The sequence below is a fragment of the Prunus persica genome, chromosome G4 (assembly GCF_000346465.2).
Source record: "Prunus persica cultivar Lovell chromosome G4, Prunus_persica_NCBIv2, whole genome shotgun sequence".
Lineage (NCBI taxonomy): Eukaryota > Viridiplantae > Streptophyta > Magnoliopsida > Rosales > Rosaceae > Prunus > Prunus persica.
In genome coordinates this window covers 10,198,600-10,218,486 of record NC_034012.1, presented here as the reverse complement: position 1 = coordinate 10,218,486, position 19,887 = coordinate 10,198,600, and the positions used below count along the sequence as shown (strand labels likewise).

Genomic DNA, 19,887 nt, shown 5'->3' with positions numbered 1-19,887 from the left:
AATCTTAGTTGGGATGCCTATGCCAGAGTTTCTTCGATCCTGCCTGATCGTTATTGGAGACACACCAGATTGTCTTAATTTTGATATTAGACCGCTCTGTTATTGTAATGACCCTTTTGTGGCTAGTTTGTATTAGCCCTTTGAGGCTAATGGCTTTTTTAGCTGAATTATAAATGCAATCATAGAATTTCTCAACAACAAAAAAAAAAAACTTCTAAATTTGAGAAAAATCTTTTTAAATTCCAATGAATTATATATATATATATATATATATTATTTCTTGACAAACTACTTACAACAAGCTAATAAATAATAAAATTACACTGTCACAAATCGAACTCATTACATATATAATATTGTCCTTATCATTCATGTGAGTCGAATTCAAAACCTCCTCCAACAAAGTTGATGCAAATACCGCTGGTCCAAAAATCAAACAAATTTCATATTGAAGGAACCTTTTTAGTCTTTTTTTCCCTTTTCTTTTTCTTTGTTATCAGTTTGCATACCATGACAATAACATAAGTTGTTATGAGGAAAGTCAAAAACAGGTATTCCGACCCAAAAACCAGAACGGCGGCTTTTGTTAGTGAAGAATGACAAAGAAGAAGCACAAGAAAAACGTTTGGCTTTTAGATGTGTAGGTCAACCAGAGTGTACTGTAAATGAGTTTCTAGGAAGTGGGTTTTATTGGTCACCAAAGTATTGATAATTAATTAATTTATTTATGTTTAAGATGGACTTAACCAAATGCCACCCTCTAAAGGTCCATCTTAATTCAATGTCATTGATAAAACTAATATCATTCTTTGATTTTTTTTTAAAGTGTCATTACCACGTGAATTGTTTTTGTTGACATGTGGATATGATTACCATAATTCAATCTCATCATGGTGGTGGTACCTGTCAACTATCCACAACATATATATTTAATTGATTAGAGGGGAAAAAAAAATAGAAGTAAGAGTTGAACTTTAATTGTAAATGAAAAAGTTTATATTGTCTCGATTAGTAGTAGATTTAGAATTTGAAAGTCGGTTGGGCGAAACTTACTAATGTATCTTTATACATAAATAAAAGCTTAACAAAAATAAAAACTATAAGTAAATGCAATACAATACAAAACAACACTATTTAAATCTAAAATTTTACCCTACAAGAAGTTTGAAAGTCTTAAATTCTTCAAGTATCGCTACATTATTATTATTATTATTATTATTATTATTATTATTAGTCAATTCTCTTTTATATATGTTAAGTATATATGTACCTTTTTTTTTTCCTTAAATTTATTGGCCGCGCGGCCGCCTAGTCGAAAAATGGCTAGATCCGCCCTATGTGTGGCAGTTATTACAGAAAAAAAAAGAAAAAAAAAGAGAGAGAACAAAATACAAAGAGATAATAATGGGAAAAACATGGGTGAATTGTATTATATTAAATTTTGATTATTTAAGAAAGTGTAAACAAAGACTTTAATCCAAAGTTTACTTTAATTCCAAGATATATCTAATTGAAGTCACAAAATCAATACAAGTAGTTTCATACTGGATTTGATTAGTGAAAGTCAAATAATGGAGAGATTTTAGTCTCTTTTTTTAACCGTTTAATTTCTTTACTTAAAAACAAAGGGCGGAAAATAAACAGGTCAAGTGTGTGTAACTTGCTGCCTACAAGAAAAAGAAAACAGATGCAGGAAAAAGGTCGTTATTGGGTAAGTTCAATTTCGAATAAAAATAAAATTACAAAAAAATCCAACAAGATTTTATTTTGTGGTTGTTTGAAAATAAAAGAATTAATTCTTCACAAAATAAAAAAATTAATTAGATTTTAAACCCAATTAGCTAATAAAAACAGAACCACCTAAGCGTATCAGCTATATTTTCTTCTTCAATAACTGGATATGAAAAGAGGTGACCACTGACCAATGAAAAACTGGAATTGAAAAAATAAAAAATAAAAAATAAAAAATATTTTCGGAAATTAAATTACAAACGGTCAGAATTAGAAACTCAGAGCCGTAAAACCGTGCATAAAATAAATATTCCCTTTCTATTCTGTTTTCTGTGTATATAAAAGAAGAACATAGAATTTCAATTGCTCTCTCTCTCTCTCTCTCTCTCTCTCTCTCTCTCAGTTATATTGAAACACAATTCTGTCTTTCTCTCTCTTTCTCCCTCAGAGACCCTTTTGATCTCGTTGGCTTTGATCGGTTTTTCGTTTGGGTGAGTTTTTTTATGCCAATTTCTGTATATTTTTCACAATCACCTTTTATTTTCTTTAAATTTTCAAGCTTTTGTGGCCGTTAGCGTTCAATTGGAGTTCTAGGGTTTTTTTTTTATCTTTCCGATTACAATTTCGACGATTTCTGTTTGTGTAATCTTGTAATTAAATTAGGATTTTTTTTTTCTTTTGCAGGCACTGTTTGAAGAAATCCGGTTCGTTCTTCGATTATAATCCCTTTGTTTATGACAATTAGGTAAATAATTTTGTACCAATTTTCTTTTATTTTAAATTTTTTAAAATTTGTTTGCTCTTGTAATTATTTTTGTTAAAATGACTTGGGTATCTGGTTTTCCAAAAAAAATCAAAGAAACCATTAAAAATAAATGAAATTTAAAAATGCTGTTATATAGAAATTGCCCCCTTTAAACTGGTATGCAGAAATCCTGGGTAGTTTGTGTAATTCTAACCGTACGTGAATTTATACAGGACCAGGTTTGTTGAAGTTATCGTTTATCCGTCTACTTTTGATTGTTGTGTTCTTTTCTATGTTTTTATTAGATTGTATGGTATTCTTTGTTTTGTCTCCATGAGGCTTATTAATATACAACCTTTTTTTTTATATATAATTATTTTAATTGCCCCCTTTCCATAGACCTTAGAATCTCATAATATTAGTTCTCCTCGGGTATGCCTTTTTCCGTATCTGGTTCCGGATATTGCTTTGGAGTGTATAGTTTGCGATGGGGTGAGGGTGGAGATCCTAGGTTCACATCTCCATTTAATAAAAAAGAATGTGTAGTTTGCGACCATGAGATCAATGCTACATTTAGGGCCCATTTAGGAATGCTTCTATTGGAAGCAGTATGCTCATGCTAGAACTGCTTTTTTCGAAACACAAATTTTTTAAATTAAAAATCCAAATGCTTTCTGAAGAGGGCTGCTCCAGAAAAACTGTAAAAAGTGCGTCGCTTTTGTAATTTAGATGCACTTTAAAAATTTTCGGGCAACGCTAAGAAGCATTTTTGGTTATCTGAAAGCGGTTTTTGCCTTCCAAAATCAGTGTTAAACATGCTCTTAATGTGCTTTGGTGGAATGGGGTTCTTTGGAGACGGGGTAATCATTAATGGGGAATGTTTTGATTTAGTCTGCAAAAAGAGTGGAGGTACATGCAGGATTTGTTTGGACAAAGTCATGGACAGGACTTCTTTGTATGGTTTAAGAGAGATGATTTATGAAGGCAATATATGTTGGTATACATTTGGAAGAGTGAGGATTTTCTCCTAAAGTTCCTCGACCCTTGGAATCAAATTCTTTCAAGTGGTGCTTCTATATTTATTTATCACTGTAATATCTGTAACTACATATTTTTGTAGTAAGAGTTTTTAATCAATGAACCTGTCATTCATTCTACTTTTAATATGGGATATAGTTGGTACCTTTAAAGGTTACTTGTGGTAGAGAGTTGTAAACCAAGAGAAGCAGAAATTATTATGTGAAGGATGCTTATTTTAATCATTTTTCACTGGTGATTCCTGATTCTTATCACCTTTGAAAGATACTGGACAATTGGATTTTCCAGTTTTGTGTCCAAGGCAACCTAAACTGTTTACATTCATCTTGAGGGGGTGGATGGATGGATCTGTTTTCTTTTTCAAGATAGTGTTTGCTGTGCAAGGGTTTCCTTTATGCTTCTTTCCATCCCTGAAGGATTTTGTGGTCAATGCGATCATGTCGTTACAGTTGCATGAAATAGTCTTTTGTTTGACTTTCTATGCTGCTTTCTACCTGTTGAGTATCAAATGTCAGTCACCCATATCCTCAGTAATTGACCTTGATTTTGGAAAATTAATTGGGAAGTTAATGAAATTTTACGGAATCTGTTAGGTGCTTTTTTATTGTGCTACATTTGTGACTAACAGTCACATTGGTTGTGCTTAGTTACACGACTTGAGCTTCCTAATCTGGAAGACTATATAACCCTATTTTTTTTCCCGAATATATTATCTCTCTCTCTCTCTCTCTCTCTCTCTCTCTAAATGTTAGTTGTTGACTTTGGTCTATAATCTCCTTGCTACTCATGTGACTGATTTTTATAAAAACCTTGGTTGGTGAATAGGTATCACTTGTGAAATCAATGGGGCAAAGAAACATGCTATGCCCTAGTCAGATGATTGATTTGGAAATGAATCAACAAGGGGAAGGTTATCTCTGTCCCCCACCCTCCATCCATTTCGGGGGCGCCACCAATATCCATCAACCTAATATTCACACAATGATAACAGCTTCAGGGACCAGTTTCGATGCCCAACATTTACCTGAGCGCTATGATAATGCTGCGTTCTACGGGATGGCCCAGTACAGTGGTGTTCAGCATCATCATAATCTTGATTTGGGCGTCACAACTCCTTCCAACTATTATTATTCGTACATGACCCCCTCATCGAGTTCTGGGGTGTTACCTGTTCCTCTAAATCATGGGGCTTCTGATCCGCTGCCATCTTCTAGCCATTATGGAGTCATTGGAGTTTCTGCAGAAGAGTATGGCAGGAATAGTCGCATCATGGATGATGTCAGAGGTCCATGCAAGAGGAAAAATCCTGAAGGCCTACCAGGGAATTTCCAATATTTTAATGCCTCAGCAACCTCTAGTTCTTCAGTGCCTCCTTCGAATATAAGGAATCCTGATGGGGTTGCTGTAATGGATGCAGTAACCTTTGCCCTGCCTCAATATGTGGGAACTGGCAATCTACCAATTATGGAAGCAGGACCTCAGAGTAGTATGAGGAATAGGTCAGCTACGACTGGGCTTGATTCTGCCATGACACATGACCATAACCATCTGAATCAAGGAAATTATGTGGGTCAGCGCTTTCAGCCAGCTGGAACTCTTTGGTTGGATCAACATTTAACTATCAACAATGGAGATGGAGGTGCTTCAGCCTGGAATCAAGCTCCTAATATTCCTTTTATGCATGGTCAGTACTTGCTTTGTATTTTCTTCCCCCGTAATTGGATTCCTATTTGCATCAATTTAGGTCATTCATGTTAGAAAGGTTGAATAAAGGTTGATCTCTAGAAGCAGTTGCCATCTCTTAAAGTAATGTAGGCCTGCTTTGAATGAAGCTCATGTGCATATTTCCTTTTGAGAACTTGCTCTCAATGTCATGTCTATTTCCCATGGAAAATATTTCTGTTACAACTTATGGAGCCTAATTAAGAAACCCAAATGTGTTTTTGATTGGGATCTCTCTCTCTCTCTCTCTCTCTCTCTCTCTCTCTCTCTTACAGGGGGCAATGTCACTGTAGGTTCCATGGACAGTGCGAACATGGGTATGCAAAGATATCATGATTCATCTAGCAACAGAAGTTCCACCATTCTCCGGCATCCTCCTCCGCTCAACCACCGGCATCATAGTCAGCACGTAGTAGCACCGCCCATGCAAGGATTAAGAGGCCACAATCTTAATTTTCCTCCCCAGGGAGCCACGACAGCTTCATACAGATTACCCACAAGTTCCTCGCGCAGCACAATGAATCCTTCTCAGAATGGTTTGGAGATTGGTCGTCGGCAACCAGGACTTGTTCCACCAAATGGCTTCAGGATATACAGGCCTCACCAAGGAGTTACTCCTGAGACAGCTCTAAGACACCAGAACCTTCCCCACTTGAGAGTTCTTCAGGCTGATGTAATCTCTCTCTCTCTCTCTCTCTCTCTCTCTCTCTCGTTTGCCTATTTTGTGTAGTGGAAGAATATTTTGGCTGACCTGTTTTGGTGCTTTTTTGTAGGAGGGGGTCATAGTAGATGTTCCAAACTTTTATAGCAGCTTTCTTGACCAGCACAGAGACATGCGCTTGGACATAGAGGACATGTCATATGAGGTAAATTAACGAAGTTTGGTTCTTACCTACCTACTTGTTCATATAGATAGATAACTCAATCAGGTAGAGAAGAAAAAGATGAAGAGGTGCTTAGATAGATTCTTGAATATTTTTATGTTCCTCTTTGTTATTCTTACCCACTTGTTATTCTGTTATTCTCATGTTTATGCTGCCTCTGCAAAGTTTCAACCTGATATCTCCACTTTCAATTGCAGGAGCTTCTTGCATTGGGGGAGCAAATTGGCCATGTAAGCACTGGATTGTCTGAGGAGAGAATTAAAAAACAACTAAAGACAAGGACTTATTTATCATCTTCTACAAATTTTAATCTGGAAGAAGCTGGATGCTCAGATAAGGAAGCTGATTCTTGCATTATATGTCAGGTATGATAAAACTCTCAGTAATTCACAAAATATTTTTTCTTCTTGACATTCATGTGCAACTGAATATTTAAATATATTGCTCTATTCACCATTGTTGCATTTTGGATTTTACAGGATAATTATAAGAAACGCGAGAAGATAGGAACTCTTCATTGTGGACATGAGTATCATGTGGATTGTTTAAAGAAGTGGTTGCTTGTGAAGAATGTGTGCCCCATCTGCAAATCTGAAGCATTGACGACCACCGGGAAGAAGAATGTATAGAAATGGGGTGACAGTTGAATGACAAAGGGCTTCCTTCCTTTGTTCTTCTACTAATTTTCTTTTGTTATGTATTTTTGTATATGCACTCAGCATATATATATATATTATATAAATATACTGACCAACAGTAACACCATCCCAGCTCAATTATTTGTTGGCTTTTCAAAAACATTGGTCCTGTATCTATCAAACTTGTACAGACTTTTTTCAATTTTTTTTTTATAATTCAGTCTTCATGTGCTGTATAACTCTCGGTAATTATGCCACATTCTTGTTCATTTGTGTCAATTTTTTTTAATTATTTATTTTTATAGTTCATCTTTGTCGATTCAAATTGATGGAACGCTGAATTATGATTAATTGATTAAAGTTTACACTCCTGTTGCGGTGGGTGCTTTTTGGCTATACTTGCCCTGCTACATAATTGGTAGGTTCTTTTTCAGGTCCATATTATTTTGGATCGTTTTGCCTAGTCTGATTCTTTTGACATGGTTTTGGGTGCCTATTAACTGCAGGTTCAGGATTTTACACGGGGGTGTACTCTCTATAGCACTCATCATAACCCCTCCTGATAGCACTCCCTCTAGGGACAGAGGGGGTCATGATGACCGCTATAGGGAGATAAGGGATATGCACCCGGGGATGATTAAGTTTCTTTCGTAAATTAGACAATCTTAGCCCGCCATCAATCAGACTATGACTTGTAGTAGATAGCTTATAACCTGTAAATCTGAGAATCTACATTAAACTGCACGGTACTTTGTTGCAGTAGATAGAAACAGAAACAAAAAGCCAAGAAGTGACTTTCAGAGTAACCTCTTTTCATCAAGTAACGTGAGTCTGATATACGAGTGAAGGATCATATTTTTTATTTATTTATGAATTTCTTCTCTTTTTCATTGGTTGGTTTTGGGAGATAGAAATGGTGCAAACGATTTGTTTTTGGGAGTTATATCTGTCGTTCTTGTGAAATATGCCCTTCAAATTTTCTCCCGTACACGACCAGCAATTTATTCGAGCCATAAAAGGGAAGAAGTTAATTCATCATACATTTAAGATTTAACTAATCATCAATCAGATACAAAAACAAAATTATCCAGAAAATTCTTCCTAAACTAGAGCAACCAAGTACAACAAAAGATATGGAAACAAAGAAATTTTACGAGAGGGAAGAGCAGGGGTAAATAATCAAGAAATTGACATAAGATGGAAGCTGTGAGATTTCTTTTGAATCCAAAACTATAAGCCAACCCCAGAAAAACTCAAGCACTGGAAGACATGACCATACAGTAAAAAGTTCATGAGAAATTCCATGAGTAGCCAGGAAGAAATCCCGATACTTTGGGGGCAGCAAAATCAGAAGACGACATATTTGAGCTTTGACCTGTCGCCCTGGTGATTAGGCAGAACAGCAACCAGCTTTCTTAACAGCTGAAACATCATCCTTGTTTCCAACATTTATGGTTTGTCCCTTAGGTAGTGCTGCAGGATCATCCCCAACCTCAAGTGCTTTCCGGCTAACTACATGGTATATTTGTGTTAGGACCTCAGTGAATGCATTTTCAACGTTCATAGACTCAAGTGCTGATGTCTCCATAAAGAAGGTGTTTTCTCTCTCAGCGAAGGCCTTAGCATCCTCAACAGAAACAGCACGCAGGTGACGCAGGTCAGCCTTGTTACCCACGAGCATTATCACGATATTGGAGTCTGTATGATCCCGTAGCTCCTTTAACCATCTTTCAACATTCTCAAACGTAACATGCCGGGTGACGTCATAGACAAGCAAAGCACCAACAGCTCCTCGGTAGTATGCACTTGTAATTGCACGGTACCTTTAACAGGAAGAAAATGAGTAATTATTCAAACTTCAAATTCAAACAATCATCATCACAACCAAGACCAACATGAAATAAACAAAATATTTTTATTCCTCGGCAACTAATTATCTCTCAGGTACTGCTAGTCTGCTACCAAATAGGTTCTGAAACACATAGTAAGATTGTATCTCCTTCATAGAAGGAAACCGATACATACTCAGTACCGATACTATTTCAAAAAAAAAAAAAAAAACTGTTCAGAACATAGAGGGACAACAGAATCTCTTGTTGGATCACACTTGGTGCGCATACGAGACAAATTAGGCGCACCCAATAACCTACTTACAGGGTTCAACAGTTGATCCGTCTGCTATGAACCAAGCAGAACTAAAGAGTACTATGTTCAAGCCTAATGCTTTGAGATTATATATACCTCCAGAAAGAGAAATTGCATCCAACTACTAAGCAAATAAAGTCAAACAGATGGTTGGCTTCCAATAACCAATGTATTGCCATAACCCCATAATGCACATTTTCTTAATATGGCAAGTTATATTACTCAAGCCAAAAAGTAAAGCAGTGTTCTTACATCAATATCAGATTTTCCTCAGCATCCCAACAATTAAAAAACCCAATTCTATCAATAGATCTCGATTCATTAAACGACCAGGAACTATAAACATTTCCTTCCCTTTCCCCACATTTTCTCAGCACCCAAACGGGCAAAACCAATTTACCCAAATCCTATACGAAAACCAATAAACAGAAAAATTGACTGAAATCATTGAAATGGGAAAAAGGCTGCAAGTTTATACCTTTCTTGGCCGGCGGTGTCCCAAATCTGGGCCTTGACGATCTTCTCATCAACGTGTATGCTCCGAGTGGCGAACTCGACGCCGATGGTAGACTTAGACTCGAGGCTGAACTCGTTGCGCGTGAACCTGGACAAAAGGTTGGATTTTCCAACACCAGAGTCGCCTATGAGCACCACCTTGAACAGGTAGTCGTAGTCGTCATCTGCTCTGTAGGCCATGCCTCCTCCCTCTCCGCTCCAAATTCGACTCGCGGGTTCGGTCTGATTGCCGGGTCGGATCCGAAATGGGTCGCCGATTTATATCAATTGGAAGAGCGACTCGGACTTGGAGACATGGAATGAAGGAGGATTTGTGAGGGAGCGTGTGAAAAAAGGGAAAGACGGCGACTTTATGAGCTTTCTTCTGTTGGTGGCGATAAAGAGATATCAGATGATATTGTGAGAGAGAATTATCAGATTGTGTTATGTGGGCTCTCAAATTTTTGAGGCCCAGTCAATTATTTTTTTTTACTGCTGGGCCTGCACAGTCAAAATTATTTATTTAGAATACTGATTTTCCCACTTCCTTTTTATCTACTTACACTCTATTTTTTAAAAATTGTATATTCTCACTCCTCTTTTGTTCACTTACACTCCCTTTTATCTTATAATAAAAAATATTAAAAAAATAAAAGGGAGTGTAGGTGGATAAAAGGGAAGTGGGAAAATCACCACCCTTTATTTATATATGTATTTGTCAATATTCTTGTGAAAAAAAAAAAATTTCTCACTCGATTATGTTATGTTAATTAGGAAGAGCAGAAATGTTCTTTTATCATACAGTCTAAGTTAATTGTGTTCAGTGTGTATATTTGGACAACTAATTAAATTACGTGTTAGCTAAATATGTGGTTCACATTCATAAACTGATTAAAATACAACAAAAGTTCACAATCTTACTACATATATAATTAAGCTTATAGTATGTGAGAGCTAGTAGGAAACGCTTTTTCTGTTATCTATTTTAATACATAGTGCACTAACGGTTGAGTCAGAGTTTTTTTTTTTTCCTTCTTCATAATGGCGCTTGGGTTTTTTAACTATGAAGTGGAGTTTTGAAGAACTTTTATTTGTGAAGAGTCTGAAGGACAATTTGGTTTATTTCAATCGAGCACTGTAAAAGGTTTTTGGTTATCTACAAATACTTTTAACATTGTAAAAAACACTGCTAAATACATCCTTAGAAGAATCTCTCTCTCTCTCTCTCTCTCTCTCTCTCTCTCTCTCTCTCTCTCTCTCTCTCTCTCTCTCTCTCCATTTGTATAGATATTGTAAACGAAGCCATTTGGAGCCTATGCAACAAGTTTTCCCTGTATAATAAGGAGTCTAACTGTCAACTTAGCATCATAGACTTAGCTCCATTTGGACGATGTCTACTGATTGTGAGGAAGACCAAAGTGAGAAATATTGCATGCAAATTGTAATTTATAAGCTTTTCTGGCAAAACTAGGAGATTCCATATGCACACATTTTCCCATGAATATAAAGCACAAAAAGAAATCTCATCCCGGTCCAACAGGAGATATAATATTGCACATGCATTTTCAGCATCAACTTGGTTTTGATTGCTTGAAATGTAGGTAAACCAAGATGACCAATGCCTTCATAACTTCAATTAGATTTAGATGGATGGATGGATGGAGCTTGTTGATGAGATGAAATAAAACCAACCACAAGTCCATCACCACAATTAATGTTCATTTTAATGTTACATTAAGAATGTCTAATCGCCATGAGCCCCTCCTTTAAGAATAGCGTAGGATGGCCAGTTGGTGAGGGCAATGAATCTGTGCCCCTTGCACTCAAGTTTAAATCCCTCTCTCATTAGATTAAATTAATTTAGAATAATTTAAACTATCGCTTCTATTTTAAAAAATTAAAAAGGAATAGTGTAGATGAGTTTTAGGAATTCAAAGTCGTCTCAAAACCACTACATTAATTAATTTTCCAAGCAAAAAATGAAATAACAAATAATAAAAAAGTGCATCCATGCATGTATGGCACATTAACACTGCATCAGATATTGATGTTTTGTCCATTAGGTCAGGAGGCTGCAGGACCATCATCTCCAAACTCAAGTGCTTTCTAGCTTGTGACCCAAGTCTGCCTTCTTACCCACAACTATCATCACCACATTGGAGAGAATGAACGAGTATGAGATTCACTAGCTCCTATCCAGTCTGAATCATATGATTTTACAAATATTGGATTACGCATTGTACATTCCCTATCATCACCGAGAAACAACGTACCCTCTATATTCATAGGAGTTGTCTCATCTCAACCACCCCTCTTGATTTACTATTTGTATGCACAAAATGTTTTCAAGAATATAAAGCAAGAAAAAAAATAGGTTTATTATCACAAAACATCCCTAAGGTTTACGAGACTATCAGATTGCATCCTTAATGTTTTTTTTGTGTCATTCGTGGTCCTCAAGGTTAGTATGCGTGATCACAAACGGTCCATGTCGTTAGGTTCCGTAAAAAACTCTTTTAGTTTGCTGACGTGGCATATATATATATATCACAAAACATCCCTGAGGTTCACGCACCTATCACAAATGGTCCCTAACAATTTTTTTTAATTTTTTAATTTAAAATTCATAAATTTTTGGTTTTTTAATTTTTTTAATTTATGAATTTTAAATTATTTAAAGATATATATTATATTTTGAATACATGTGACACTATATTATTGTAGATGTGGACTCTATATATACGCCACATCAACAAACTAATGGTGTTTTAAATAAATAATTTAAAATTCATAAAATTTAAAAACTAAGAGTTTAGGGTTCATAAATAGTCCTCAAGATTAAAATCCTTCTATAAATGGTTTTTTCATTTATAAATAATTTAAAAAAGAAAGCCAAAATTTTAAATTAAAAAATTAAAAAATTAAAAAATTTCGTAGAGACCATTTGTGATAGGTGTGTGAACCTTATGGATGTTTTGTGATATATATATATATATATATATATGTCATGTCAACAAACTAACGGAGTTTTTTATGGAACCTAACGGCAAGGATCATTTGTGATCGCACATAATAACCTTGAGGACTACAAGTGACACAAAAAAACATTAAGGATGCAATCTGATAGTTTCGTAAACCTTAGGGACGTTTTATGATATTAAGCTAAAAAAATATATCGTCCTAGTCCTACAGAAGATATTAGAACATTATGTTTCGGAACCCAATTTTGATTGCTTGAAATGCAGGGAAACAAAGAAAAAATGGTTTAACAATATGATCAAAATTTGATTGGACAAACTCATGTAGTTCTTTGGTTAAAGTTTGAATAGATTCGAACCGAATTTTGAACGTGTGTCTGCAAAAACATGAGCAAGTCCCTCTCATTTTCTTTCCCTAAGCAGGCATAAGCATCCACAAAGTAATCACACTCTGGCCCATATATATGCACCACACATGCTGCTTTGTAAGCTAAGAGCTGCAAATCACCTGTTTAAAAAATAAGTGTAAAAAGAAGATTTATATTTTTCAGCTATTCTGGCTAAACCAATGCAATAGAAAAATATAAATAAAAACTCTGCCATTCAAATCTGAAGATATTCATCGTCTACGTATTCTCAATGGAATTTTAATAATTAGAATCCTTTGCACAAAGAAGTTAACATAATAATAAATAAATAAATAAAGAATTCTTGCTAAAGGTTGTATTCTTCTAGGTGAGATAATTGTACACACTCAATAAAACTAGAAGACTATTTAGATGGATGCAGCTCCTAGAGATAAAGTCAAGCACGAGTCCATCAGGGTCTGAATTATACATTAACCAAGTCCAGATTTTGCTTATGTATACTCTAATTTAACACTAAATCCTTAAATGGCACATTAACAAGATCCAATCACCTAGCCACCACCCCAGTGAAGAGTAAGGGCAGAGTGTAAGGTTTAAGGTTCCAATCCACAACCTTCAAAATCACCCTTCTATTTAGGGGAAAAAAACTACTAACTCAAACAAGTTTGGAAATGAAATCATGGCACAAGTAGAGAAACTGGGACAGCTTCTCGATTGAATTAAAAATAGATACCTGCTGCAATCTCCGAGGCCAGTATGTTATGGCTGAAATGACGTGTACACCACCATCTGCAGCGAAGTCTCCAACTCTCCCCAGATTTCCCCTCTATAAACATTTTGGGGGTCTTGTTGAAACAAACGGAGTAGCGGTCTTTATGTCCTTTTTCATTTCCATTCAGACACACAGACATTCGGTCCTCTTCATACTGAGAAAGCTTTAAGAAACATAAAGCAAACTCTCTCCATGTGTTGTAGTCTGCATAGGTGGCATCTAAATGCAAAGCTATCATTTCCAGTAGGGACTCAGAACTATATTCTTCTGCAAAACATCAGAAGAGAGCAACAAGTGAGAATTTATAGCTTGAAAAATTAAAACTTGCAGTTTAAATTCTTGTTAGCTAAAAGAATTTCCAAACTATAACTGCTTTTACATCTATTTTATTTCTGAAAATCTAATATTTTCATTAATAGTTTCTCCTCATAAATTGTAGTTTGTGCAAGTTTCAAAATGAAATTAATCACGAAGTTAGAGATTAGTAACTTTAAAAATAAAAATAAAAACAAAACAAAACAAAAGGACTATATTCAAAGGAAGGGGATGTGTAATGCCCAAGTTATTAAAATCACATAGCCCAAAAACCAAAGAGATAGAGAGACAAAAGATTCCCAGGAATTTAGGAAATAGAACCAAGTTTACTGCCCGTGACCAAAATACCAATTTTGCACTTCCATCTGAGATTTTACAACCTTGAAAACTTGGAAAGAACAAAAACCTCATAAGAATGATTAGAAACCAAAACTTAATCTGACAACCAAGGAAACATTCATTATATCAATAATGGAGAAGTTGGTACGTTGGGAATTCTGGTCATACACATCAGAATAGAAAACTTGGTTTCATTTCCTAGAATTTGGTTCTCAAAAGGATTTTATCAATTGAAACCACAATAAAAACTTATATATTATATATATATATATATATATATTTCACAAGTAGAAAGCAGAGAATCAAAGGCTATAGGGTCATAGAATTTCTTAAAGTAAGATAACAAAATTTCCGAACACATAGAGACTAGGGGTTTGTAAACTTAAACAAGGCATTGCCAAACAGGCTCTTTCAGAAGGTTTAGAAGATAGAAATTGGTCAATGCTCCATTAACTGAGATTAAAGAGAGCCAAAGAATTTATAAGATCACTCCTCATATCTTTAGTAATCACATGAACGAGAAATATCTATTGTAACCACGTGAAGGCGAAATTCTCAGTATGTAGTGTTAACTATCTGTCTGTTTGCAAGAATGATGGATTTACTCTCATAGATTATGTATAGGATCAAATTGCGAAAAATCGTGTACCACTTTGATGCAGGAGAACAAGCTTTGCCAATGAATCACAACAGGTTGGATCATTCTTTAAGATATCCTCAAAACAAGTAGAAAGCAGAGCGCTGTTGTAACGATCAAATTGCTCCAGAAGACTAGCCCTTAATCTGCCGAATACGTATGCATTACAGCTTTATTACCACTTGATAGGTAAGCATTAATTAACTAGAGTAGCAAAATTTCTATCTCACAAGCATAACTACAAAAGTTAAGCAAGTATTCGGTTTATTGGAATGAACCTTGGAATAGAATGCACATTCCCCCCAAAACACAAAGCAGGAATGATCATCCTATAAAATTTCATTCCCTTAAAAGCATGAAGAAACTACCATTTACCTTTTACCCCATAATTTTTTGGATCGATCTAGTAACATTCTCTTTCCTAAGCAGACTATTATTAATTTTCATTCATGTATTGTGTTTTCTAACTTCTCTTTTGAGTTCACTCTCACAATCAGACATAAGAACAAATCTGGCAAAGGAATCAGTACCGAATATGCAGAGCTGTGTTTGAGTTACAACAGTAGTCAAGCTCATTTAGGGCCTCTTTAACTTGACCTCCAATCAGCAACAGCTGCCACAAAAAGAAAAGGCCTAAGAAGAGAGTACTTGAGTTCTGGTGGGGTACCATAAGCTATAACTATATCAGGTGGTGTAGTGGTGAATGCTCTTTTAATTCCTCTTGTTTTTGATATATTTTCTAAGAGAAGCCTTGATGCAGGAGCATCTACGAAGCTCTCTAAGATTACTTAGGCCCGTCAGTCAATTGGGCTAGGGTTCTATTTACTTTAAATTATTAGTTACTTCTTTTGTTTTCCTATTCTTACTAGGATTTGGTTTAATTTCCTGTTTAAGTTTTTACTTTCCTGTGTCAATTAGGTTTTCTATATTCTAGTATAAATAGGCTATTAAGAGACTCTTGTATTTAGTTTTGTTGATGAATATAATTTCAGACGTTAGTCTATAGAGTTTCTGTTGGGATTTTACCCTAGAACTCAATTATCTTCGTTCCAACTTCGATTCTACTGCTTTATCCTTCTATTCTCCGTATTTTGGGTATGTTTGGGTCGCTGGACAGCAGCTTATAGCCGCTGCCCTGCATCAAGCCTCCTTACTAGATAAATTCTAACAGGGTAACCATAAAGTTGGCAACTACATTTATACAATATCATACTAAGATTAAGATAATGTTCTTTCTTCACTAAAACAAATGTTCACCTGTATCAAAGGATGCAAGGCCACCAATACCGGAGGGGTGGAGTGAAGAGCAAGCCGTAAGTACTTCACTGCAACGTTATAATAGTCATTAAACAAATACATGAAGTCCTCATGATTATCTGTAGCGTCTGGCAATCGTATGGGCAGTAACAGTGACTCCAAGCCCTCTGAAAAAATGGATGATAAATCCAGTATAATTATATATGTCCATAAAATAATAACGACAGACTTAGGAAGCTAATAAAAACCTAGGAAAATATGGAGAGACTACAGACACTGTCATACACACACAATAGACTTGGGTTGGTTGTCCCCTCAATGCATTCTGGTTATCTTTCTGTTGAAATTACAGATTTTCAAAGAGAAGTTACTACAACCGGTATCTTATCCGTTAGTTGTAGTCAAGACTAGCACACTACAGATTGAATACACTTTATTGGACCATGCAAAAGTAAAACTTAAATTATCTGAAATGACATTATAACAGTTATTGGTTCCCCCCAAAATGGCTAGTGCTGTTTTAAAAAACTCATCATCCTGAACATGGATGATCTAGGGAACAAAGGGTGTCCTTCCTTACACAAAGAAAGAAATACAATAATTAAAAGCCTAACATATAAAAGAATATTACTTCAATGACAATATGCAAGAAATTCAGGACTCACCAAGGGCTGAGAAAATGGGAGCATACTGCATTTGGCCACCATCATTACATAAAGAAGCTTCATTTTCTGTATTTTCAGCAGAGTCAGCATAGAAATTTTGGGTCTCAAAGTTCGGTTGAGAGTTTTCTATCTCCATCTCATCAACCGTCACAGAGAGTTCTCTATGTAAGCCACTGTCAGCATCATTAGATAATACTTTATCCTTCATGATAGATGTGTCTGAACCACATTGAAAGGCAGTACCAGCCTTGTGAGTGTCAACTGCATAATGCCCCTCTGAGTACGGAAGTAGTTCATCTGATTGCCTAGCGCTGTAAAACTGGTCAGACTCTGTCCACTGCATCTCTTTTGGGAGAGTGGAATACCACAACTGCTGGAATGTCAATGCCACAATCATCATTAACAGTGGGTCCTTTCCAAACTCTTTTAATTGCATGACACTGGGAAAAAAAGCAAGCATAAATGATTTAGACGATGTCTTGCAAATGATATCTCCTTAAAGACGCCATATTTGCAGTCTAAATGAGATGGCTAAAAAGGAAAAGGGGTAATTTTGACATTAAAACAGAAGATTGAAACACATTTCCACTAACCAACAAGTGAATTCTGTCCTTCATTAGTTAGGGTCTATCCTCACCTCAGGCAAACAAAAATGGCAGAGAAGTTTTACCCTATAGAAAATATCAAGGACATGCAAACTATCTGAAATGCAGACACGTGAAATGCAAAGAGACAGAACATGGACACCGAGACAGAAAAATTCTAGAAACAGAACATGACATAGTGGGGACATGAAACAAATTATACATGTACACAGCCAGTGCTCCCTATTTATCTAACAGTTTCTACATTTATGATTATAAAAAAAAAACTAGAGACGTGATTTATTTTTAGTGGGCGTTACCAAAGTAGCCACGGTTAGCTGATCAGGAATTCTTTCATAAAGGAAAGAACTCAATGGATAAATTTCTAAAATTTGGACACCCACAGACACATTAGCCAAAGGAAAGAGGAGCAGCATAAGTCAAATGGATGGATGGTATCCCAGATAAGATAACCCCCAAAAGAATAAAAACACACTAGCAAAAAACTAGATTTCTCCAAAGATGTTACACTTATATGTCATGGGCAAGCAAAACAGCAGCCAATAGTACAAGGCATTAAATAGCACATCAGTTGCTACCATATCCAGAAAGCTACCAAGTAGAGCAAATATAAGCATCATACATACCCCAGGGCATCCTGATGGGCATCATGAAGTTTCCCTTGTGTAAGCCACAACAAAATGCGCTCCACTTGAACCGCATATGTGTACTGCTCAAAAGCAAAATAGGATATGGATAATCATATAAACATATACAGAAATTAAGTGTATAAGACAGGTAGAGCATAGTGAAAATAAACCATACCTCAAAGGACTGAACTGACCCAACGCCATTCCTGCTCTCCCAAACTTCATAAACATCCTTAACCCTATATTCCTTGGAATATTCACTTCCCAAATGCTCAAGCATCTCCATCAAAACCTAAAACCCATTAGCAAAAACAACAATAAAGATCACATTGTTAAAGGGTTATCCTCAAAACAATCAAATTGTTCAATTTCAACTCCAATTGAGACCCAGAAGGCTTAAACTCATTACCCAATACTTGAACCTGTTGTTCACTGGCGACCTGTCCTTGCGCCCACTTTTCAACAACACGCTCAGGACCCCGCTGGCTTCGACCCAGTTGTGCTGTTTTACGAGCTTGCGCAAGAGCTTGTTGAGTCTGGTTCGATGCTCGGCTCTCGGCCTCGCGGAGCCGACGCCGAGGAGGTAGGAGGGCTTGCTCAAGGACAAAACGATTCTTTTGAGAAGCTTTAGAATGTGTGGAGGTATTGCGGTATGAGCTTCTTCGTCGTCTGTGAGCTTTCTTTTGCGGTTGTTTTGTTTGCTTGGTTTGATTGGAGTGTCGTGTTCCGCTTCTGGTGAGTAAGGTTCGGCCATGGCAGGGCAGCTGCAGATTGAGAGAGCCAAACTCCCAAGTATTTTTCTGAGGACAGGGTTTTGGGTTTTTCAGATTCGGAATATTGATTTTAGTCAAACCGAATATGATGGCGCTTAATTTTTGCCTTTGTTTAATTTTTACAGAGTTCGGTTTTTTTTACAAACCTAGTTTGAATGAGTTTAATTTATTTTTTATTTATAAATATAATTAAATAATTTATAACAAATATATTGGTACTCTTTTTTAACAGAAAATTATATAAATGCCTCATTTGTTAATTCACTTGGATTTGATTAAAGTTGTTATGAGTCTCACCTCTTTTAGATGTAACTTGTAAGACATAATACTTGTAAGACACAATATGTAACTATTGTTCAATTACAGCACACCAAATACTGATCATGATTCTTGTTTATTTTAATAAAAGTAGTATAATTCAGTTTTATCCACCAAACGTAGTCAAAATAATAATTAAAAAAATTAATAGTAAAATCATTGATATTTACTATTCAAAAAATACTTTTTCAACATGAATTTCAATAAAAACCTAAACTTGATCATTTAAGAGTAAGGGAGCTTGTGATATGCATGGATAAAAGATCTATCTAGAATTTTCGATGTAATTTATTTTTAAAACATAAAAAGAAAAAAATAGCTGAGTAATATAATCTTTGAAAAGAAGCAACAAAATGCTCCTAACTTTTTGGATAGAATTGCTTCAAAATTATTACTAATTCCAAGTAAAAATCTTATAATGAAGTTGATTTCAACCACACAATCAAATTTTCGACAAAACAACCAAACTACCAAGTTCAAAAAGAGAACAAATTCAACAAGCCCAAACATGCAAAACAAATCCAAGAAGAACCTAACCAACAATCTCTTAGTTGATTAATAATTTTTTTATAAATATTTTTGGTTTGAAAATAACCTAATTTAGAAGTTGCCCCTCCACTCCTGTTTCATAAAAGAAAAAGAAAATCTAATTTTGTTATTTCCTTTAATTTTTATTTGGTTTTTTAAGAGCTATGGTCCCTGAACTTTGTAACTACTTGAGCTTTAGTCCCTCAGCTTTCAAAATAGCTTCCACAATCCCTCAACTCCACTTTCATTTGTAACAAAAGTCCTTGACTAATTCTGTTACTTTTCTCCCTCAAAATAAGGGGCAA

The 19,887-nt window shown here is 35.5% G+C and overlaps 3 protein-coding genes across 4 annotated transcripts; 1 reads left to right on the top strand and 2 right to left on the bottom strand.

Annotated features, from left to right (window-relative positions):
* On the top strand, positions 1,886-7,148 carry LOC18778808 (probable E3 ubiquitin-protein ligase HIP1). 2 transcript variants are annotated; one of them, XM_007212318.2, is made up of 7 exons: positions 1,886-2,222; positions 2,416-2,476; positions 4,340-5,198; positions 5,512-5,909; positions 6,010-6,102; positions 6,318-6,485; positions 6,600-7,148. In XM_007212318.2, the coding sequence occupies exons 3-7, from the start codon at positions 4,358-4,360 to the stop codon at positions 6,747-6,749; spliced, it is 1,650 nt and encodes a 549-aa protein (XP_007212380.1). In that variant the 5' UTR covers positions 1,886-2,222; positions 2,416-2,476; positions 4,340-4,357; the 3' UTR covers positions 6,750-7,148. The 2 variants fall into 2 exon arrangements, with proteins under 2 accessions (XP_007212380.1, XP_020417071.1); XM_020561482.1 differs by having other exon boundaries at positions 1,887-2,222; positions 5,530-5,909.
* Positions 7,777-9,831, bottom strand: LOC18781003 (ras-related protein RABA1f). The gene is made up of 2 exons (XM_007211976.2): positions 9,382-9,831; positions 7,777-8,581 (listed from the first exon to the last, which is right to left on the bottom strand). Exons 1-2 carry the CDS (start codon positions 9,597-9,599, stop codon positions 8,149-8,151), a joined length of 651 nt encoding a protein of 216 aa, XP_007212038.1. The 5' UTR covers positions 9,600-9,831; the 3' UTR covers positions 7,777-8,148.
* LOC18780609 lies at positions 12,610-18,861 on the bottom strand. Its single transcript, XM_020561205.1, has 9 exons — positions 18,373-18,861; positions 18,139-18,255; positions 17,961-18,043; positions 16,730-17,169; positions 16,065-16,231; positions 15,338-15,420; positions 14,820-14,953; positions 13,478-13,783; positions 12,610-12,884 (listed from the first exon to the last, which is right to left on the bottom strand). Exons 1-9 carry the CDS (start codon positions 18,715-18,717, stop codon positions 12,697-12,699), a joined length of 1,863 nt encoding a protein of 620 aa, XP_020416794.1. The 5' UTR covers positions 18,718-18,861; the 3' UTR covers positions 12,610-12,696.